At 44.5% G+C, this 23,704-nt stretch overlaps 1 protein-coding gene across 7 annotated transcripts in view; it reads left to right on the top strand.

Moving 5' to 3' along the window:
* The first annotated feature begins 3,891 nt into the window (after window positions 1-3,891).
* GRM8 (glutamate metabotropic receptor 8) overlaps window positions 3,892-23,704 on the top strand; it is a 774,265-nt gene continuing 754,452 nt past the window's right edge. For 3 of the 7 annotated variants that reach the window (XM_080666919.1, XM_080666924.1, XM_080666925.1), the window contains exons 1-2: window positions 5,144-5,273; window positions 14,262-15,083. In XM_080666919.1, coding sequence (XP_080523045.1) covers window positions 14,574-15,083 — 510 coding nt within the window. In that variant the 5' untranslated portion in view covers window positions 5,144-5,273; window positions 14,262-14,573. Of the gene's footprint in view, window positions 3,972-4,506; window positions 4,618-4,778; window positions 4,894-5,143; window positions 5,274-5,794; window positions 5,997-14,261; window positions 15,084-23,704 lie in introns of those variants that run through there. The other 4 variants (XM_080666922.1, XM_080666923.1, XM_080666921.1 and 1 more) reach the window with 4 other exon arrangements.

Genomic DNA, 23,704 nt, shown 5'->3' with positions numbered 1-23,704 from the left:
CATATGTTCCCTTTCAGGAAATCCTTGCCATGACTCCTGCACATAGAAGTGTGAGCTGACTGGGGGTGAGTGGCACAGTGCTGTCATGGACCCATTGGTCCTGTTTGTCAGTCTCATATGCCCACTCTTGCGTTCAGTAGTAGCTAGTGCCTTAATAAACCGAGTAAGACTCACATGGTACACTTACCACCACTTGCAGATGGCTTAGCAAGAAAAATATTGTCTTATTTTGCAAAAGAAACAAATCCCATTCCCACATTCCCCTGTCAGCTTTGCTCCATGTGAGAGCTTCATGCTGTCAGTATTCCTCCTGTGTGAGTAACCTTCAAAAGTTCCAAGTCTTAACGATTACCCCAAAGCAGGAATTGTGGCATGAATTTCCATGTGTGAAATACATATAACAGCTTGAGTTAAATGGACCCTAAACATATGGCATTGTTTTCTGTATTTTCTAACACATGGGCAGCTTCTCATATTTCAAGTCAACTGAATATGAGAAGACTATAGGCAAATCTTCTTGGAGGATTAACCACCAGGAAATATATTTGGTTTGTATAAATATTTGGGGTGGAATAGATGATGAGGTTAGACACCTTTCAAAGCTACATTGCATATTGCAGTGTGGTAGCCCAAGGAGAGACCTGGTGGTGGATTCTGGGTTCACCCGTATCTGGACTGGCTGGGCTTCAGACCCTCGCCTCTGACACAGGCTGCAGCAGAGCCATAAGATTGGAGCTGCAGGAATAGGTGTTGGCCAGCCTAGTGCCTTTTTCATGTATGACTGACAGGGACCAATGAGACACGGAAATATCTCTCTTCCTATGCCCTGATGCTGCTATCATTCTGGATGGTTTGTAACCTGTGTATAAGCTTATGTCCCTTGCTCAGGGGCCACTAGGTAAAGTCCTTGGAAATAGTCCAGAATATATCAAATGGATCTAGTCCCTAGTGACCAGATTCCATGTAGGAGTGGGGAGAGGTCCCATTCTGTGTTTCAAGAGTTAAAGATGATGTAAAACCAAACATCAGAATTATACTTTCCCTAGGAGAGATCAATTCTCCTCACCTCTCAGGGGGCTGCACCGGAAGAGGCAGTGATGCGCCTGTAGGACACCAGTTCTCTACAGGTAATGATCAATAGGAAAAGGAAAACCCAGGCTTGATAGGCATCGCTCCCCTGAGCAGCTCACGTAGCTTTGTCAGGCCTCCCCAGCCACAACCAGCTCTGCTGTCCTCATTACTGACATGGGCCCACTAGAGTGCCAGGGTGCTGCCCTCCCTGCTCACCCTGGGGCAAGAACACCTAGTGGGCCCATAGCTGGCCTGTAGGAGACCTGAAGACCAGGGTGTGGTCAGCAGCTCTGTGGGCTCAGGACATTTTCAGGCTTGCTCTGCCTGTCCTCTCCTTCATTCCCTCCAGTGTATTAATGCACACACAGTGAAGCGTATTAATGCACACACAGTGAAGCGTTTAGAGGGACTTACTCATATACCCGTGTTACCTATATTTCCTCTGAGATAGGCATCACCAATCTGCCCTTTGGGGTGGCATGGGGTGAGCTGTCTACCATAGAAACCAGGCTGTTGAACTTGCCTACACACTTCTGGGGGACAGGGAGGGAGCTCTTTCTGTTGGCAAGAAAGTCCCCAAGCTTCATGTATAGACGTGTGACCAATGAGGCCACTAAGCCCTGTCTTTGTATCAGTTAGGGGTTCTCCTGTCTTTGCACCTTCCCTGCTCCAGGCTGCATGCCCGCTGGTCACCCCCATCAAGGCTGTGCTGTTCATTCACAGTGAATGGAGATTCCCTAAACAGGGACTTGAGGACAGGGGACCCAGCCTATTTTTATCTGTCCAAACTACCTCTAGGTGGTTGTGGCCATAAAACAATGATTCTACAATCAAAAAGCCCCTAATGTAGAAGAGAAGGGAATGAAAAAGGTAGAGTTCCCTGGGCTGGAAACCTGTAGGTTTTCCTGTGTCAAAGGGCGAGAGTGGCTTTATGAAACTAGGAAAGTGAGGACTATCTCCTCAATGGAAACCTCACACATTAATGGCAGCCTGGGGAAAAGCTACAACCCCAGGGAGGAAGGGCTCTTGGGGTTTGGAAGTCGGCAGCTCTGATTTCTGACACATTTCAGCTGTGTCTCAAAGTCTCTTTCCTTCTTCATCTGTAGAGTGGACTCAATCATTTTGATCACCTCACAGAGTTGGTGTGAGAATCCAACCAAACTGTTGGTCATCAATGCATACTTTGGATTGATTTATGACCAAAAGGGGGAAGTGTGGACAAAAAAAAAAGGCCACATACTAGTATTAACTTGACTAGCTCAGGGAAGGCCTGCATGGCAGTTTTGCAAACTCAAAGACCTAAAGTAACCACAAAGGATGGTCTAAAATTAAAACTTAAACTAAAAGCAGTTTATAGTGGTAGTCATGTCCTAGACCAGTATCTTCCCTGATAAAGGTCAGTCTTTACCTTAACTGAGCCTATTGTCTTTTTGCATCTAATGTCAGGGTAACTTGTAACTTCCCCTTTTCCAGACTTCTCAGGGCACAACCAAATTCATCTGGGCTCCAGGACAGAGACTATAATCAGGTATCCTCAAACTACGGCCCGCGGGCCTCCTGCTTAGCAGCTGACTCGTCCCGGGCCCGCAGTGCGCATAGGAATTTGTTCATAGTGTTTTTTTTTAAACTATAGTCTGGCCCTCCAATGGTCTGAGGGACAGTGAACTGGCCCCCTGTTTAAAAAGTTTGAGGACCCCTGCTATAAATTCTTTCATTGTTATTGTTATCATGTTAATTGTTGACTGTTAACTATCCTGTACCCACATAAGTAAAAGAAGTATATGTCTATCATTTAACTTCTTATCCAGTCCCAGAGGTTTCCCCTCTTTGCTTTCTCCCGCCTCCCTAATCTATCACTAATGGATTTCCTGTAGCCCACTTATGTCTCCTTCCTTGATTGTAATGTATAAAACAAGGTGAAGAACTGCCATTCTCTGGAGCATTATCCCAATCCGTTGAGATTCTGCTTCCTGGCAATTGTCGACAGTTTGGCTCAAATAAACTCATAAAAATTCTTTTTTTAAAAAAGCCCAAACAGGAGAAGCAGTGTACAGGATAGTGCGAGATACTGCTGTGACGCTTTACGAAGTTCACGATGCTTAGGCAGTTGAAGTTCGTTGCAGAGATGCGGAAAGGGTAAAGAGGACTTGCCTTGTGAGGGGTCTGTCTTCCCTTCTCCATCCTCTCCCCAGGGCTGTCTGTCCTTGTCTCCCGGCGCGCTCCCACTCCATCTGGGAGAAGGGGAGAGGTATCCCGGCTCCCGGGCCCGCCCCGCGCCTTGCAGTAGCGCGCGGCCGCCTCTAGATGGAACTTTCTCACCAACACAAGGCCGGCCACGGCTGCCCTTGCGCCGGGAGGCGGGGCGCTCCCTGGCTCTCGCCGGGGCAGGTGCGGGTTGCCTGGGCTGTAACTCGCGGGGAGGGCTGCGGAATGATTCTAGTCAAAAGCCCGGAGGGTTTCCATTAGCTGGAGGCGAAGGGAATCCCCAGGTTTCCCTCAGACTCGGAGCGGCGGCGTAGCGCGAGTCCGCAGGAGTTCCTGCGCGCGCCTGCGGCTCCTTGAACAGCTCAGTGCAAGCCGGTCACCGCGACCGACTGCGTCCCTTGCGTGCCCTGCCCGAGCGGGACTGCCTCGGGTCCACCCCGAGTGCCGAGAGCTCTGTGAAAGGGGTCCCCCGAGTCACGAGGTCGAGGGTCTCCCCCGGACGAATGGCTGAACCGCGGGCGCGACGGGGGCAAACTTTAAAGGGAACCGCGCGACCGACGGGCTCGACTTGGAACATCCCCGAAAAGAAAACGGGTGGCGGGACACTTGCCCTCAGCTATGTCTTCTTCACGGGGACCCTTTCGGAGCTGTGCTCGTGAAGGAGTTGGGCTCGCGGCCTCGACAGCGCGCTCCGGGTGGGTGGCCTCGTGCGGCGCCTGCCCCCGCGGGTCCGGGCTGGGCGGGCAGTCTGAGCGGCTCAGCTCCTTCCCAGCCACATTCCCCCTCCCCGCCCCCTCCCCGCCACTCCTTCCCCTCCCGCCGACTTTGGGTCCTCCCTTTTCTGTAGGCGGGTGGGGTGATTTTAAAGTCAGAACTGTTGACATTTCTGGTCCCCACGTCGCCGAGGGCTGAGTGATGTAGCGCGGAGGGGACTCCGCCGGGCGAGCGTCCTCCTCCCTGCCGCGCCGGGGCAGCTCGGTGACCCCGAAATCCGGGGCCTCCCGCCCCTCGGGGTTCCTCCTCCAGCTCCCGAGGTGACTGGTTGGCGCGAAGCGATTGGCGACTCGGGGGGCGATCCTGGCCGCGGCTCCCCGCGCCGCACCGGGTGAATGGCCGCGGGCGGAGGATTGGAGGCGCCGCGCGCAGACCAATCGCGGCGGCGGGTGGGAGTATTTGTTATTCACATGGAAGACACTTGGCGCCCGCCGGTCCAGCTCAGCCCCTCAGCCCCAGACCAGCCACAAGTGCGCCGCGGTGCTCGCCTTGCGCGGCGGCGGCGGCGCGGACATGGAGCTGCGGTCCCCCGCCCGCTTCCTCACCGCGCCCTCTGCGGGGAGCAGGGTAAGACTCGCCGAGCGGCAGAACGAGGGAGAGAGGAAAGCAAGTGCCGAACCACAGGGAAAAAGCTCCCACCCCAGCTGCCCCGAAACGCTGTGCTGGAGGAAAAAGGAGAATCCTCCGAATTTACCCCTCTTTCCGTTTTCCTCTCTAAAACCGTTCCGTGGACGGCCAGCCAGGTGCACCGACCCCTCTCAGACCACTTTAGAGAGGAGCTTTCCCTGGGCACAGTCCCATGGCCTGCGCACCCAGAGTCCGGGGGAGAACTGGCGGGCAGAGGTGATGGAATGGGGGGCGTGGGGAAGGAGGCACCAGGGGGCGAGGGTTGACCGGGCATTGGAGCTTGATTGGGTGTCTGTTGATTTTACGTTGCAAAGAACAAGGCAGCCACCCCTCTTGTCTTCCCATGATTACATTCCAGTGAAGAGGTTCACAAAAGGGGGAGGCTTAGCTCGGAACTCGCAAGGCTTGGAGATGTGATCCCCCAAAAGTTTAGCGGGCGAATGGGAGACTGACGGGCGAGGGGAGGGGGCCGGCGCCCAGGCTGCTCGCCAGGAGAGCGGGGCGGCACGTTTCAGGCGCCCTTCCTCGGCGGGCGTGCCCCGGCGACCTCCTGGACCTGCCCTGGCGGAATCGGACTTGCCCGCGGGGATGATGAGGTACCTCCGTTCTGCGAATCTAACGGGTGGTATTTCTAAAGTTGGAGTCTTCTGGGATGCGTTGGGGTAACCCCGGTCTTCCCGAGTGTGGGCTGGGTGATGAATGTATCACCAGGCTCCAGGGAAGGTGGGGGTCGCGGGAGGAGCCCGGCGGCTTGAGGGTTGTGGAGACCCCGCATCCCCGCACGGCGTATGCCTGCCAGGAGTTTGCGTTCTCCGAGTGAGCGCGGCGAGGCTGGGATTTCCGCGCCTCCCTTTTGAGGCTTTCGGGAAAACACTGGAGTTCCCTGTCCTGTTGGGGGAGGGGAGGGGAGGGATGGTTTTGAGGATCTTGAGTTTAAGAAACAAAGGCAGATGCTCCTGACAGCTCCTCCGGAGCACCTGCGGCCAGCGGGCCCCAGTTTCGGGCAGATGCGCTCGGGGCGTGGGCGCTCGGGGCGGCCAGGTGCGGCGGGGCGGAGGCTGGATTCCGGGCGCGCCCGGGGACTGGGGCAGCGTGGCAAAGGCAGGAGTCACTAGGTACTTCTCCCGAGATCCTGGGCTCTAGCGGGAGCCCGGGTTCAAAGGCCGAAGGGACTGAGAAGAAAAAGGAAGAGCAGCCGGGAGGAGGGGAACGGGGGCCGGGAGAGTGGCTGCGGGCTGAGAGGGAGGTGGAGGTAGAGGACCTTCGGAGCCTGCCGAGAGCCAGTCCGTCTGCTCAGCCAAGATCCGAGATCCCTCGAGGTTCGTACAATTGGCGAAAATATAACACCAGGGGGCGAGGGTTGGCCCCTCCCTCCCTTCCCCCTCCCCCTCCCCCCTCCCCCCTCCCTCCCTCCCTCTCTCCCTCTCTCATACACCCACCCCCAAACCCTCTATCTGACAGGTCCCTTTAATCCAAATGAAATACAGAGGGACCTGCGAGTCACCCAACTGCGCAAGGCGGCACCCCCACTCTTGATGGAATTGTTTTCCCCGGGGCCCAAACTGCAGAGCCGGGGTCAGAGGGTGTCTGCGCACCCAGGATGCGGGGGTGAAAATAGACCTACCTGCCAACTGCAGAAACCCAAACCTCCTAGTCCTCCCAGCCCGTCCCGCCCGGAGTGGCGGGTGGGAATGGCCTGTTTGCTATTTAGGGGTGATCCTTTCCCACCAACCTGGCGGCGTGGGCGGCTCACCATACCCAAGAATATATTACCGTCTCCACCACTTACCCGGGTCGGATACAAATCCTGCCAACGAACAGAGTTGGGAAACAGGGTTGGTGGTGGAAATACTGACAAGAAAAATCATAAACCGGAGAAATACATTCCGATGATAGCTTGTATTTTGCTTGAAAGAAAAGAGAAAAAGAGCCACCAGCAGGTAGATCTTGGATAAACAGCTTATTGCACTTGACTGTAATTTCCATTTTCCGTTATGAAATTGTTTGTCAATAATTGCAAATGGATACAGAAACCACTTTAGTTTCCTTTGGTCACTTGCTTGTGAGTAATGTCTTGAAAGATCGCTGTAGGAGACAGAGTCAGCTGTGTGAAACACATTGCCTGCTTTTTGAAAAGACGTGGTTTGATAATTTTGAAGAGAAAAGCCATATCCATCAGGGAAAATGAGTTAAGATTTTTTAAGTGTCATTTTCTCATTTCAGATTCAACTACCTGAGATAAAAACAGATAATTCTTGCTTTTAAAATCAGGGATTCGGGGAGGAACAGCTGAGGGGAGGCTCTCTAGGAGAGGATTTGCCCAGAATAAAGAAAAAGATGCTGAGAACAGAGTTCCATTGTTTTATGTGGGCTTGATTTGTTCTATTTGGTTTGTTAGCTAGTTCTGCCCTTCCCTGCTTCCATTGTAAATTATGGCTACTTGAATAATTCTAAAAACTTCTAAATTTGAAAGGAATAGATAAAAGCATCAATGAGTGCAGGAGAAAGTGAGAGGTCTGGAGCGATGTGCTCTTTTCAGAGTTGGCTGTGCAGATTGGAGCTGTTACAGGGCTGGTGTAATTGGTATTTATGCAGCAAACAACCAGCTGACGTTCATGTTGGCAATATCACATGCCAATCTTTGTGGAAAAATGTTCCATTGTCCTTAGGGCATGAAGCACAGAACACTGTACACACACACACTCCTGGTAGCAATGATGTTTTTCCTTCTGAGTTTCCTTCCCAACATCTTTCTCCTGTAGTTAGAATGCCTGACAGGAAGGGGACCTTGCTTTAGTCTGAGGAGTGGAGTTGCTCTGTCCCAGTATCTTAAGAAGAAGATGCTGCCTGAATTTGTCTTTTAACTGGATTCACAGCAAAGACCTGGCTATGTCTCCATTCCTTTTGAACAGGATGCTTCCCAAGGTTTAGAAACTGTTGCTGTTTTCTTGATAGAACCCTGGTGATACACACACGTAGTTTGCTCAGAGGGACAGTTACTCCATGTTCCAGGAGAGGATGTGAACAGAGAGCCAGCTGGATCCTATAGTTTTTATCCCAAAAGGAGGTTTTCTGTCTGCTAGGAATTTAGATTCCTCCTTATCTTCCTTCCTTCCCTTTTTCCTCCCTCCCTCCCTCTCCCTCCTTCCCTCTCTCCTTTCTTCTTTCCTTTTTTCTTGGCTCTGAGAGGAGTTTTCTTTGATTTTCATTTCTACTTGCTGCTTTGACAACTTGTGACAAACTCATTCACTGACTAAGGACCTTGAGCATGATGCATTCTTATCCCAGGACCCACTGATTTCAGGACCACTGTGAAGAGGTTCCTGACTCATAGTGATTCCCAGCTTTGGCTTGTTACATTGCAAGTCTTTATCATTATTAGAGACTTTTCTTTGGTAAAGAAATGATGGATCTCCTGGAAAATATCTTATAAATGCAGATGTTCCAACTGGGGAAGATATTAATACATCTTCAGGTTTTGGTACCTGTTAGTGAATCAATTCACTCCCTAGGGAGGGCCAAGGGAATGAGAGAACCTGGTCTTAAGATCATGACTTGTAGGACACATTAGCACTGAGGGAGGGAGGAGATCCAGGCATAGGGGAGGAGGGAGTAGGTGAGCAGAAGTGGAAGATGTAGGATAGGCCAAGAAGAGTATGTGGAGATTATTGAGCACCTGAGTTGCCACTTGCATGCTTTTTCAGGCAACGTTATGCCTCAAGATAGAAATCTGCTGGCTGCTTATTGACTAACGCTTCCAGTGGTAATGACCCTTAGTGGTAGATGCTCTGCATTATATTCTGCATACAACTTAGGAAGGTTTCCTATTGTCCTCTTCTCACTGTCGAAGAATATCTTATCACCACCTCCTTCAGACTAGACATTGGATGCTCTAACTGTCCATGATCCCAGCTGTCCAGGTCAGATATTGCACTTCTATTGACTCTTTTTCTTGTGTCCTTTCCAGTTTTCCTTCAATTTCCTTTGATTTCTTGGACACATCACTTGTTAAGGTCTCATTAGCCCTGAGTGTGATGGGAAAGTGACTTTTTTAGATATTCCAAGCACAAGGCACCAGCAAAATATGTGAGTTCTAGGGCTGATTGTTAAAAAAAGTGGTATCCAAATTACATTCTTAAAGTATGTACATACTTTTACATACATTTTGTCATTTTATTTTGCAACACTGGGAGGTGGCTAGAAACCATTCCTCAGTTCAGAGAAAAAAAAATTGATCTCAGGTTAAGTAAGTGACTTGCCCAGTGCCAAGTAGTGAGTACTGGGGTGGGTGAGTTTGGAATCAGGGACTTCGCGGACCCCAGGATGCCACACTCACAGTCCACATTATCAAATCAGGGTTGGCCCCATATCCACCAATGGTGTCCTGCACCCAAGGGGCAAGGAGTAAAGACCCACTGGTTAAGGGAAAGAACGTAGCAGCACTTCTGCGTTTGAATTTTGGCTCAAGATTTTAGACACATTCATATAATATTTCTGTTTTTAGGTTCCTTGTATCCCCAAATGGAGGCCTGATACCAACCTCATATGTGTATTTTGTGAAGGAAATGAGGTAATGTGTGTGAGGCTCTAGGCACACTGTGGGCATTCAGTAGATGTTGGTTTTACCCTTTTCCCTTTTCTTATATGATACACATTAGAAAAGTGGCTTCTCGTTACTTTAAATATGGTCTTTTTAGGCAATAGCTGTAATATTGAAAAAAAAAAAACACCTTGTGAAAATTGAATTCTACTAAATCAGATTATATTTTAAGTTACCAGGGGGTTTAGCTATTTATAGGGAATCTATGGTGAATTTCGTTGTAATGCACATAATCACTTTCTCCTTTATCTGTTTAGTAAGTTGAGCATCTCATGTGTCAGATTTTCTTCATATGAGGCTTGCTTGTACAGAAGAGCTTTCCGAACTCTCTCTCACTGATGGAAAAGTCACTCAGGTTAGAAACAAAATCAGTTATTGTGTTCATTTGGCAAAGCCTTGCTCCAGTGTTTGAGCATAACCTCATATCCCTTCATTATTAAATAATAGATTTTCAGCATGGGAAACTGGAAGACACCTTAGAGATCACATCACACGGTCCACCTCTCTCATTTCCCAGATGAGGAACTAGAAGCATACAGAGATAAAGTGTCATGTCCAGTGTCACCAGCCAGTGACTGTCAGACAAGGATCCACTTCCAGACCTCTGTTGCCAGGGGATGGCTCTGTCTGGCCTGTCCTCACGCTGCCCCCTCCAAGATCCCAGGGCCATGCACACACGTTTTGGTGTAGGAGATGATAGATGAATATGATGCATTTTCTAAAACAACCAAAGGAGCTGCAAGTGTGGGCAGTTTCAAGGGAAACTGCTGGATTTGCAGTTTTGTGAGTTGACAATATACAGCTTAACCTTTTTGTTAAAGAGCTGTGTGGAATCCAGTATCGAGAGTCTGCTTGGCCCCTTATGAGAAAATAAATTACAATTCTTGGCTAATGTTATTCCTCAGTGAGGATCTTACCATATCACGTCTTAAAAGCAGGTGCCAAGTGCAACCACAGACCCTGATAGAACCTACATGGTTTGGTGGCTTTCTTCTCACTGGCATTAGGCTGGCCAGGAAACTTGATTTGAACCAAGTTTAGACAAACTGTATTTGATATTCTCAACTTTTTAAGAGATTCATAAATCACCCTGCCCTCAAGGGAGGGTGGGTGGTTGGGAGGTAATCAACCAAGGACCTTGTATTCATATATGCATGGCCCATGGACACAGACAATAGGGTGCTGAAGGCCTGGGGTGGTGGACAGGGGGAGGAGGGGTGGGTTGGGGGGTCAATAGGGGAAAAAAGGGGACATGTAATACTCTCAACAATAAAGACTTATTTAAAAAATAAATAAATCACCCTGCCCTGGAAATGCCTTCTCCCCACCCAGATTGTCTAGTATACTCTTAATTAGTACATCATTTTTCTTAAAGAGCTAACCATTGAAGATATACACATTTCTGGAAGATTTCAGTGATGGGCAGGGCCTTTATTCTCCATTTGAATTGTCATAACCAGCCTCTGCAGCCCCGGGACTTTCTCAATCCTTGGGGCCTGAGGATTTGGACTGTGGTGCCACTTACTAGCTCAGGGCCTTGGGCTATATTCAACCTTTCTGAGCCTTCTTATTTATACAAAACCTAATCTGTGAATGAAAATTCAATAAGATACTCTGTTAGGCACTTGGGACCTTGGTACAGAGAAGGTATGTGGAAAATAAAAAGCAGAATTCAGGGCCCTGGCCCTTGAGAAGCTGTTCTTACTACTGGCCTTTCACGAAAGTTGTTAGGGAGCCACAGAATCAAGTTCCAGTGTGTGTGTAGGGCGGGGGCGGGGGGGGGGGGGGGGGGGGGCGGGGCGGGGGGGGGGGGAGCTGCTCCCCAGCAGACCAGGCCTGCAAGACTGTTGCTGGAAGTGCTAATGACATATGATGTACCTGTGCTTAGGCTGGGGTGGGAAGGCGTGACCAGGAAGGGCTCCAGGGCTGAGTTAAGCCTCCTCCAAGGTTGGGAAGCACCTCTTGTGGGCTCAGAAATAGTGCACGGCATCTACTCTCCTCACAGGTTGGTTTCTGGAGTGTAGACCTCACACCTCCTTGAACGAGTCCATCAGCAAAGACGAGGTTTGTAGCAAACACTACAGGAAGGTCAGTTTGAGAGGAAAAACTGTCTTATTTTAAGTCAAGCACAGAACAGGAAGTAGAGCTATTTGCCTCTGTAGCACGAAATGGTCATTATTTCTTTAAAACTCACCAACTCCAACGAGTTCAGATCGAAGCTCATAAGAATTGCCTAAGGGCAAGGTTAGGCAGCATAAGATTATACAATGAAACCGAATTTATGTTTTTTTTTTTTTGTTACAAACTTTCAAATATATTTTTTTTTCTTAGAATTTAAAAGGAAAACTAAACATTCCAGCTGTCGGGAGTCTGTGATTTTATAACAATGTGTCAGATCTTGAAATAAGCTCAATATTTCAATATTTTATACGTAGCTCTGATTTTAATTTTAAAGTGACAGAGTTCAGGGAACACCTCACCACTGAGCAAATATGGAAAGAGTTGCTCTGCTTCGGTGGAAAATGAGTTGCAGACTAGATTAGCACTAGTAGCTCCACTCGCTCTGTGCCAGGTACTGTGCTTGCTGGCAGGCTCCCTCGACCCTTTACAGATAAGAAAACCGAGCTTTATTTAGAGAGATTATGTGCCATTAGTTCTATGCTGCAGAGGAGGGAGCTTAGGCAAAACTTCAAGTGAGCTGTCCAATAAATAATAAGCAAAATGAACCTCCTGTTTTCCATTTAAGGGCATTCATCTAATATAACTAATTCCTCTCTCACTGCTATTTATCCTTCAACCTTTCCTTAACTTCAAGCTCTAAACAGACCTATGAGATGCTAGAGAGACTGAAAATTATTGTAAACATGAATACTTTGAAAAGAAACTCGATTTTTTTCTTCCAGGACTGTATAGCAATGGCACTAGGTTAATGCCATGTGAGTATGTAAGGATAATTTGTAATTAACAGATGGACTGTTTTTATGTTCGTCTATAATTGGAAATCATTTATTCTCTGAAGTGGTTTAAGTACTTGGGAGGCAGCTCCATGAAATGAAGAAAGACTGATCTTTGGAGAACAATAGGTCCATTTCCTTTTCCCCATAAAGATCCCTCGTTCACGTATTCTTTTATTCTGTGCTCTGTCAGAAAGGATATGCAAAGGGTCAGCCCAGCCGCGTGGACTTGGTCTCAAGTTCTGAATTAGTGATCCGAGTTAATGAGGTTTTACTATCTTATAACTGATCTTCCTTGTGAAACTGTAAAACACAATTCTAGTTCCCTGTGGTCGGTGCAATTTACGGTCCATCACTTACTAGTACATGGTTTCAGCCAGAAAGTCAAGTTGACTTTCTAAGTGTTTCCTTTTGTGGAATGCCTGAGGTCAGGCTGTTGTTGAATCACAGATTTTCTGAAGGAGAAGCAGCTGCCAGGAGAATTGCATATGAGAAAAATCAGAAAAGGACTAAGTAGATTGGGGTAGAATAGAGGAAATCTAGGGTTTAGCATATGCCAGTAGGCAGGGGATGCCTGTCGTAGGCTGAATAGAACAGTCTCAGCTGAGTGGGCCATTGGCTGCATATCTGAATATCCTCCAGGTGTCCACTCAGAAATCCAGGGCAGTGGGCTGTGATGGGCCCCCTGTTCTAATCTGAAAGTGGAGAAAGTGCAGATATCTCCGAAGGCGCTTGGACATATGTTCCATTGTCCTATAGGGAGGCACCATCCTTTCCTTTGGGACAGGGAGGATGGAATGAAAACTTTATGAACTGGAAATTGTACACATGAATGGAAAATACAAGCAGATGTTGGTTGTCTAGGATAGAGGAAAATTGTCAAAATTTCAGGTTTCAAATCTCTCTATGTAAGTAGGTTAGAAATGAGCAGTAGCTTAACCATCCTGCCAAAATAAGTCAGTGCTATTTATTCTCTCAATTGTGTGTGTTTCAAATATCTGATTCCCTTATGTTAGGTCAATTCTAGTTTTCAGTTAAACCTCCTCAAAAGTCCTTTGAAAGAATCTCATAGAATTCTTTAAGAGCCAGGGTCCTAGAATAAACTTTATTTTTAATTGATTTGCTTGTAGACATTTTCATTCCAGGTTATTTCTAGTCTTGATGAAATAACTGTTTTCCCCATGGAGTCAGATGAAATTAAGAAGCTCTTCAATTGATCTCCAGCTCTGATTTGTTCCTAGTGATTCTAGGATCAAGGAATGGTTACTTTAGGACTGTAAACATGCCCATTGCTTCCACCCTGACACATTCTATAGGAAACTCTGACAATGGTAATAGAAATATCCTCACTCATAACCTCCCTATGTGCTTAATTTTCAAGTCTTTGTTTTTGTTATCACAGAAAAATAAGATAATTTATATGAAATAACTGACATTCTATGTGAAATGTTTTCACAAGCTATAATACTTATACATTGTGGGCTCCTGGAGTGGATTTCTTCCTTTTGTGTGTGTGTCTGTGTGATTGAATAATCACTTTTTTTTTTCTACTGGGAAATCTGAGGCACCAAAAAAATGTCATTAACAGACAACTGGCTTGTTGAATACATCACAGAGAATAACCTTTCATGATGATTTTGTGGTCAAAATTTAAATGCTAAATTCAGACAGCTATAAAAAGTACAAACAGATTTGAAAAGAAAGAATGCCATCAATCACAGGATTTTTACCTTCACGGAAATTAGATTTATTGAAATAAACTGGTAAATAAAACTACTTTCTGGCTTGGGAGAATCAACCTAGTTTCTGATACTTTTCCCCCTGCTCCAAAAGTGTCATCAATCTCTCTGTTTAGATGCAGTGCAGCCAGGTGTTCAGAATCATAGGGGGACAAAAAGAATTAGTTTCTTGCTGAATAGGGGAAGTTAAGCCAAAAAAAAAAAAAAAAAAGGTTGGTGTAACAGGGCTTAAAACTATGAAAAATGTAGACCCATTGAACTGAACCCCCTTTTCTCTTCTCCTGCCCCCAGGAATAATTCTGCTGCAGGGCTGACTTCAAGGACATGGATTGTTGACCTCATCCCAACATCAGAACCTCAGCGGTTATTCTAATTTTTGCACCATTCCAGGCAAGTTGACATTATATGGAAATAAAATTGAACCTTAGAGGTCTGATGGAAATTCACTGTGACATTCCAATCAAGAAAACTTGCTCAAGCCCACAGAGCCTTTCTCAGGGGGCCTGATGGTAGCCTCCAGAAGGTGCGGCCTCAGGTGGTCCTCCTTCTTCTGTGGCAAGAATAAACTTTGGGTCTTGCATTGCAACACCACCTGCGGAGAAAATGGTATGCGAGGGAAAGCGATCAGCCTCTTGCCCTTGTTTCTTCCTCCTGACCGCCAAGTTCTACTGGATCCTCACAATGATGCAAAGAACTCACAGCCAGGAGTATGCCCATTCCATACGTGTGGATGGGGACATCATTTTGGGGGGTCTCTTCCCTGTCCATGCAAAGGGAGAGAGAGGGGTGCCTTGTGGGGAGCTGAAGAAGGAAAAGGGGATCCACAGACTGGAGGCCATGCTTTATGCAATCGACCAGATTAATAAGGACCCTGACCTCCTCTCGAATATCACTCTGGGTGTCCGGATCCTTGACACATGCTCCAGGGACACCTATGCTCTGGAGCAGTCGCTAACGTTTGTGCAGGCACTGATAGAGAAAGATGCTTCGGATGTGAAGTGTGCTAATGGAGACCCACCCATTTTCACCAAGCCTGACAAGATATCTGGAGTCATAGGTGCTGCAGCCAGCTCTGTGTCCATCATGGTTGCTAACATTTTAAGACTTTTTAAGGTAGGTAAAGGCATTGTCTTTCTGACCATTCTGAAAGAACAATAAATTATTCTGACACCAACTGCAGGTTTAAAGAAGAAAGTGAAGATGGTGAAGATGCTCATTGACCCCCTTCAGGGTCACCAGGTTTCCCAAATAGAGGATTCTGTGTCTGGGTTTCTCCATGTGTTAATTTAGTTCCATTATTTAGAACTAATCTTAACTGTTCTTTTTCTGAACAAACAGAAGATGTTAATTTCTGTTTACATCCTGGAATATCTTCTTTACTGAGGCTCATTTTAAATCAAAGCAAGTATTTTTAGAGAGTATAATGAACTCTTCACACATTTATCATAGGAAACATTGCTATGGTATTTGAGATATTAGATAATTTACTTGGTGAAAGTTCTTTAAAGTGGGATGCTCTGTTATGACAAAAGTTCCTGTGTGAAGAAACAGTATTTATTACTAATGTGTAGATGGGAGTGACACTCTGGGCTAAGATGGCCATAAAATTGTCAGGTTTATTATAGCTACAGAAGAGCAGAACCTCATTAATTCAGACTGCCCTGATGCAGCCTTGGAATAATTATATATAATTCTTATTGAGTTAAAAGTTCAAATTTAGCAAGATAATTCAATACGGTTTGACTTAGATTTCTATTCAGATGATCTATTACCTATAAATTACATTTACATATTGAATAAAATTGGCAAAATGAAATGATGTATGTAACAACACCTTGAGAGTATAAAGTGCCATAAAAATAGTTATTGTAACTCACCATCTTTCATTAACTTTCTCAATTTATTTGTTAATATCCATTACGTAGTCTTTTGTAATGACAATTTTTTAAAATTGAAAATACTTTTCATTCTGATTTCCTACTCTGGAACATGCCTTTTCCAACTTATTCTGAACTAATGAGGCTTTGCTCGGTATTGAGAAACTGTTCCTATGCATATTACATTTAAACATATTAAAAGAATATGGAGAATTAGGTGACAGATCTAGTGACAAAAGTGAACAAAGTGATGGAAAACTTGCTTCACAATAAAGATAAAGGGAATCGCATCAAAGGCTTTCTGGTTTGCATGATATCTTGGAGGACCATCTAGTGTGGTTCACTTCATGCGCTGTAATCCTCTCTGTAATCCTCTTCACCCCCAAAGTGGCTGTCCAGCTTCTGAATGTTCCCTTAGTTTGGAGAAGAGAATGCTAAGAGGCAACTTAACTGGATGACATTTTCTCAAATGAGGATGCTGCTGAGCGGAAGCAGCTCTCTGTGTCTGAGGAGCACTGAACAGGCACAAACAGGCTTTAGGGAATTCCGGACACATTAGAGCAGGACATTAGGAAGAGCCCCATGTCGTGAGGAGGACACCGATTAAAACAGGCAGCCAAGGGCGCTCTAATTCTTCATCTCTGGAAACTTTCAAGGCAAACTAGCAAGTTGTTAATAATTTATCCTGGGCTTAGCTGACCACTTTCCAGAGGCAAGATGCAGAACCAGGACTCTGCAGTGTTTCCTCACATCCTGGGATCTAGGACTTCTCCCAGCAGTCTCCACTCGGAGCCATGTGGTATTTTCTGCTCAGGGTGATGTCCCACTCCAGCCACCTTCCCACTTCTCTGACTTGATCTCCTGCCCTGCTTTCTCCAAAGCATCTCTTTCTGTTCCTAACGCAGCAATTATGGCCCAACAACACTCACTTTTAGAGAAGAGGAAAGCCTTCATGAAGATTTTCTCCCTTCCTTCTGTTACCTTCCCCTAATGGGCTAATTCTGGTTCCCATCTATCCCACCAGAAATACTCTGAATCCTTCTTCTTCCTGTAGTCTGATGCCCCATTAGGCAAGGATTTGAGCAGGGGATGGAAGCGGTAATTGCTTATTTGAGATTCTCAAAGCTTGTTTACATCAATTGTGCCACAGAACCAGCTTATCTGTAAAATGGGGATATTAACATTGTGTTAGGTTGTTGGATGGATTTAATAAGAAAATGCAGGTGAAGGGTTCTACTAGGATGTGGACACGTCCTTTGCCCCTTGAACTGCCAAAAGGGACCTGGGAACCTCCTTGGGCCCCCTGAAGGGCGGGTTTTGCTTTTATGCAGTCTGGACCTGGCTTCTTCCTGCTCTCATCTTCCCTTATGGACTGGCCGGTTCTCCCCTTACTCTTTTGGGTAACCCAGTGGGAGAATTACCATCGACTCTTTGGGCAGACCCCAATGCTCCAGCCAATTTCTGAGACAAGGTCAGTGCATAAAGGGGCAAGAGCACAAGGAGTGAAAGACATTTCGCCTGGAGCGGACATTGGTTATGGTAAATGTCATAACTAAGATCAGTACCCTGGGGTGACCATTTAATTTATAGAAGTGAATATATTTATTAATCAAATTACTGGGCTTGAAAAATTTGTGTTTTTTAAAAGTAAGGGAGAGGACATAGGTGCTCAGCCCATCTTCCAGCTCACCATGAAACCACATGAATGTGATAATTACAACTTGTTGTGCTACTTTGATTTACTTTGATGATTTCTATGAGACCTCCAGGCAGCACTTCTCAATAATATTAAGTATGAATTGATGATGGTCACTTTTAGAATTAGAAAATGTTCCCATTAATGTATAAATATGTCCTGTTTAAACACAACGTATGCTGGGGCTGACTTGAAATATTAGAATAGCCGAAACCGGTTTGGCTCAGTGGATAGAGTGTCGGCCTGCGGACTGAAGGGTCCCGGGTTCGATTCCGGTCAAGGGCATGTACCTTGGTTGCGGGCACATCCCCAGTGGGGGGTGTGCAGGAGGCAGCTGATCGATGTTTCTCTCTCATCGATGTTTCTAGCTCTCTATCCCTCTCCCTTCCTCTCTGTAAAATATCAATAAAATATATTTAAAAAAAAAAAAAAAGAAATATTAGAATAGCTATTAAAGTTATAATTATAAAATTAACACATTGAGATTGGCCTATAGTTCCATTTTAAAAATTAATAATTTTATTAAGTCAGGTGCTCTTAATAAAATTATTAATTTTTATTAATAATTAGGTCAACATTTAGGACAGTTTTATGGAGCTTAGGCTCTTCCAGGACAGCATAAGACCCACAGAATCTATAGTGATGCATGGATATTAGTATATTGCCACTTATTCCTGGATTGATGAAGTTAAAGAAGTAGAGCATCTTGGTTTGAAAATATACAAATATTTAACCCTAACTATAAGGGATGTGAGCAAGGTCTTGATTAATGCATTTACTCATTGTCCTGCTCAACAATAAATATTACTTGGGGGTTTTTAGAATGTAGCTGGGATCTGTTTAAAACTATATAGAAAATATTTGGGCTAACATTGTAAGTAATCTCCAGATTTCTCAGTTCCTTTTTTTTAGACAATCCTGATAAAGGCATGTAGTAATTTAGTGTGGGTTCCCTTTTGAAGGAGTCAATCTTTGGGCTTCTCCAACTTCCTGTCCTTCAGTCTTGCCCCTCCTGTGGCAGCCTATCTTTGTATCCCTCTATGTTCTCTTAATTGAAGTCTGGTTTCTGGAAAGGTTATCAGTCATCTGCATATAGCATGTCTGTGTTGAAGTCAGAGGCGGATTCTATATTCTGCAGGATCACTAAATATTGAATGAAATAATTTGTGTTTGTAAAGCGGATTCAGACATCAGTGGGGGGAGGTTCATTTAGCTCCCAGAGACTGCCCCTGGAGGACAGTTGGGCAGGAGGCTAGAGCCAGACACCCCTGGGTGCAGAAGCTGCCCTGTGGTCTGCGCCCACAGGACTCTTCTCATGCCCCAGGGGTAGTGTGTGCGGCTTGGCAAATGACAGGACCCAGTGAGTGAGTGCATGCCTCCAACCCCCTCCCTGGGAACCATTTTAATGATTGAAGTGTCTCACATTTCCCAGGTGAGTTGGGAGCAAAAACAAGTTTGAGAGTTATGGAATAAGACTTTAATGAACTGAACCTTTTAGAAATACAACAGTCTCAAAACACACACACACACACACACACACACACACACACAGCCTTTATATATAGGTTAACATGGGGGCAGAGTGGTCACCTGGGCAATTGTTTAATCTCTATAGCAAGTTAATGGTTTTAGATAATAGTACTATCAATTATGATAATGTGACATGTAACTGCAGAACCGCAAAGCCAGAACTGCTCCATCCTACACAGAGAGGAAAATGCCAGCGTGGTGGCTCCTGGATTGCAGAGAGATGAAAGAAAAAAGGAAGCAGCACTCAGAGGTGGTGCAGTTTGAGAAGAATTTAAAAAACAATGAGAAGGCCTTTTGGAAATGTTGACTGGGAAGCCCATAATTTAAATTTGTTTCATTAAGTTGTTTGGAGGAATTTGCGTATGTTTTATAAGGAGCTCAGATTTTTTTCCATTTTCTGGGACACTTCCACCTCTCCTTCAAATTAGAGCAAATCTATTCCTCAAAACACCTATCTTTCTTTGAGCAAAGATCAAACATTCCATGTTAAAAATAGCACATTGGTGCTTGGAGGTGATGCACATTAATGTCCACATAGATGCATTGGGGTCATAAAAGGACAGTGTCAGGTTTAATTTCTCTTGCTCATGTTTTCCTAGTCAACTTTACCCAGAGAGTTAATTTTCTACTCTTGAAGGATAAGAGTTACATACCCTGTAGTGTATACTTCCCAAAGCAATCAAGTGAGACTTTCAAATAGAAGTCTACTTGTGGGTGGGTTAGAAAATTTCTTCCCACATGGCAGTGTCCTGGTTATAAATGGCTAAAATTGACCTTTGTGTAAGTAAATGAAGCACTGAGGCACCCCATTACCCTGGTGGAAGCCTTTGCCTACCTGGCTATGTTTACAAAGATGTGTTTTCTTCCAAGAGACTCTGCTAATTGTAGCAACCACTTCCATAAAGCCAAACGTTTTGCGAGTTATTTATTGCATACAATGGGCTTTATTTACTGTAAACTCTGAAAAGGTAAATCTTCCATAGCCAAGCTCATCTAGTGAGATGGACAGATAAATGAGCCCAGTCAATAAATTCAGCAGGAGGTAACATTTGATGTTAAATCTTACTTGATGACAAATAGATAAATGGAAAATTGAAAGATAGACTCCTTCGGTCAATTCTTTGCTACTGCAGCAAGCTCTAAATTAACTTTGTAAAGCAGACTTGGTAAAGTCACTCCCCTTTTTAGAACTCTGATAATGGCTACCATTACCTCTAGAATGAAGGTCCATCTGTACTTTGGGAAGTCTTTTTTCACTTCTCTGGACAGATTAACTTTCTTTGTTAATGTAACAAAACTCAACAAGGGCAGGATGATCTCCAGGATCTCCATGAGGGCATGTATATCTTGTTTGTTGTTTTATTTCCAGTACTTAGTAGACCTGTCTGGGAACGTTCCAAAATGTCTGTTAAATGAATGAATGAATATATGAACAAATAAACCATATTTCTCCTATCCCAAATACTGGAAATAATAGGCTTTGGGCAGGTAGGAAAGAATTTTGTGTATTTTACTTTTATACTCTGAGAAAAAGGAATAGAAGGAGGGAGAAGGGGAAAAAAGAGACATAATGTATTTTGGGAGTTCCCATTTTCATGTGTTTCCTCACTTTTAAAAAAACCAATTCACATTTTCTCTAAACAGATGTTTAACATTATAAATTAAATAAGTAAAAGACATAAGCACATTTTCATTTTTAAAATGATAAGCAATGAATAAGTAAATAGTGTACAATGGGAAGAAACCACATATCTATTAATAAAATCACACACACATATACAAACAGAATTTTATTAATAGATATGTGTCTTATGATTTTATTTTTCATGTAACAGTATGTCTGGGAGAGATTTCCATGTTGGTTAATACAGATCTACTTCAGCAATTCTCAACTCTGGAGGCACATTAGCCTCATGTGGATAGTTTTTTAAAAAAGTGCAGATGCCCAAACCCTATCCAAGACCAACAAAATTGGGGTGGAGACCTGGCATTGGTATATTTTAAATAATCACCAGGTTATTCTGACATTTGTCCAGGATTGAGAACTCTAAAGCTTAATTTTTAACAGCTGCTTGGTTTTTAATTATAAGAATAGACCGTAATTTACTCAATAAATCCCTTACTGATAGCTTACTTCCCTTTCATTTCTTAAGATCATTTATCATTTGGAAAAAAGTGGAAACAATGCTAGAGGCTCATTCAAGCACTATTAGCTCTAGAGTGAATTTTGCTATGGTAGAGCCCTTTCTTGGGCCAGCAAAGGGGCTGAATTAATGAATTACCAAAAACAACTTGCTATAAGGATGACTCACAACACAGGCACACATCACAGGCTTTGGCTCCTCATGACATGTAGTAACTCAGAATCAGTGTAGTGATCATATGCTGAGACTGCTAAATGAGCATCTCAACTCTCATTGGGTGGAGAAGGAACAAATTTTTAACTTGGTGAATTGAAATTGAATCTTTCTTACTTTTCCCTTGAAAGGTCTGAAATCCTACAGTGAATACTGGAGAATCTCAAGAGCTTACTTAGTGATTAATGCCTATCTTGTGGGTGTTTTAAGTAATGAGGTTGTTTAAATAATGAGGAGTCATTCCAAGAGAATGGCTTGTGACTGGATGCTATATATATTTTGTTTAAGAAGTTGTCTGAAAACCTTTCTAGAGGAAATCTGGGTGCAGGCAAATAAAGAAAGAAACAAATTCACATAAGGAAAGTCATGTGCTCTTCTACTCATTCACCCTAAAAACTGCAGTGGTTTTAAAAAAGATTTTATAGACTTAATTTTTTAGAGGAAGTTTTAAGTTTACAAAAAAAAATTGAAGACTGCAATGGTTTTATTTGTTGTCAGGACAGGTTTCCTCCCAGTCTTCTGAAGATAGTGTTTTGCAACCAAAGTTCGTACCTTCCTAGGAAGTCTTACAACCTGAAGGTTGCCCCTGGGCTCCTGCCCAGCAGTTCTCAAACTTTAGCATGAATCAGAATTACCCGGAGGACTCGTGAAAACACAGGTTGCTGAGCCCACCTTCAGAGTTTCTGAGTCAGTAGTTCTGGTTGGGGTCTGAGACTGCATTTCCAACAGTTCCCAGGTGATGCCGACACTGCTGTTTTGTAGACCACACTTTGAGAACCACTGCTCCATACAAATCGCTTGCTGGCTGACTTTGCAAGTCAAAGGACAAAAAGCAAAAATGAGATTGAACAGTGTTACGTCTGGCACAGTCTTTCTTCTTTTGACTCATGCCTGGTTGGATTTCTGTTTGTATTGGTCATAATCACAGCAGCTGCTGTATGGATCTATTTTTAATTGTGTGCCCTTTTGGAAGTTGTGTTTCTTACTAAATAATGCATGGCTCAGGAATAATGGTCAGTGTAATGGTTACTTGAACACAATTTCTAAAGCACAGTCACTCAGATTATCATTTTTACTACCTGTGACAGTAGAGCTGACTGATTTAAGAAACCTAGACTGTAAGGTCCACATTAGCTGGGAAGTGAGAACAGTCAGAGACGAAAGAGGCTATGATTTGTCTCAGCTACCAGCAATTTGTCTTCAGAAACCATGACAGCTACCTCCTGATTTCCATTATGCAACGAGATTGCAAATGGCATTCCACAGCAGTCTTAATCAATAGAGGGTCACAAGAGGCGCTTCTTTCCCCACAGTGGGGAAAACGGCCTATTTACCCATTTAATTGGAGAAACACATTCTCTGGCAAAAGAGAGACATCTCTTTTAGCTGTAATTAGGGACTTTTCTTCTCTTTAAGCACTCTTAATAACATAAAAGTATACGTGTAATCTTTATGTATTTTAAATGCATAATGAGCACAAGGCTGGTGGGGTGGGGTGGGGTCCAGGGATAGCATTGTTCAGAGCCACCTTTATCTGTTTCCAGAATGAGGTCAATCTCTGCTGCTTTACTCCATTAGGCCTAGCAAGCTAATAGGCATGCGTTCTCTATGTTGGCCATCAGTCCCCCCAAACTCTTTCAGTCTCCCTCTGAGCTTGGGGAGGCTGAGTTCCTTGGAATAATGTAGCCTCAGATCTATTATTTACTCCCCGATTTGGAGAAGTCATGGATCTGTCTCTGTGTCCCACATAGTGACATAATGGGCTCCCAAGGGGTGTGAAGATGGTGACATATTCTTGCTCCAGCATCTTACCTTGCTTTCTTTCACGTGGATGGAGTGTGCCCTCTAGCTTTGATTAGTGCTTGTACTATTTCTTACCCCTTAAATGTTCACATTGTAACAATTCTGTATATTAGAGTTCCCAAAATTATTTATCACCTCAGTTCTGAGAATATTTGCATTTATATTGTTTATAGAACAAATGGCATGTCATCCTTATGCAGGTGTGTTGTATAGATATTTGTGGCTTATAGATATTTACCATCAGGTGCTATCTATTCAAATTATAGATTATTATAATGTACTTATCTAGTGGTGCTGGTGTTCTTTTGAATAAAACAGTTGAATATGAATTATATGAAGTAGGTCAGGCTCTGTAGTCAGACTGCCTTCAGATTCTGATGTAATGCTTATTAGCTATATTACCTTAATCACACTAGTTCATCTGTCTATATCTTAGCTTGGGTATCTGTGGATGATAATAGCACCTCCTTC

This window comes from Plecotus auritus, assembly GCF_963455305.1.
Source record: "Plecotus auritus genome assembly, chromosome: 4".
Taxonomy (NCBI): Eukaryota; Metazoa; Chordata; class Mammalia; order Chiroptera; family Vespertilionidae; genus Plecotus; species Plecotus auritus.
The sequence above is the reverse complement of the archived record's forward strand: the minus strand, read 5'-3'. Positions and strand labels throughout refer to the sequence as shown.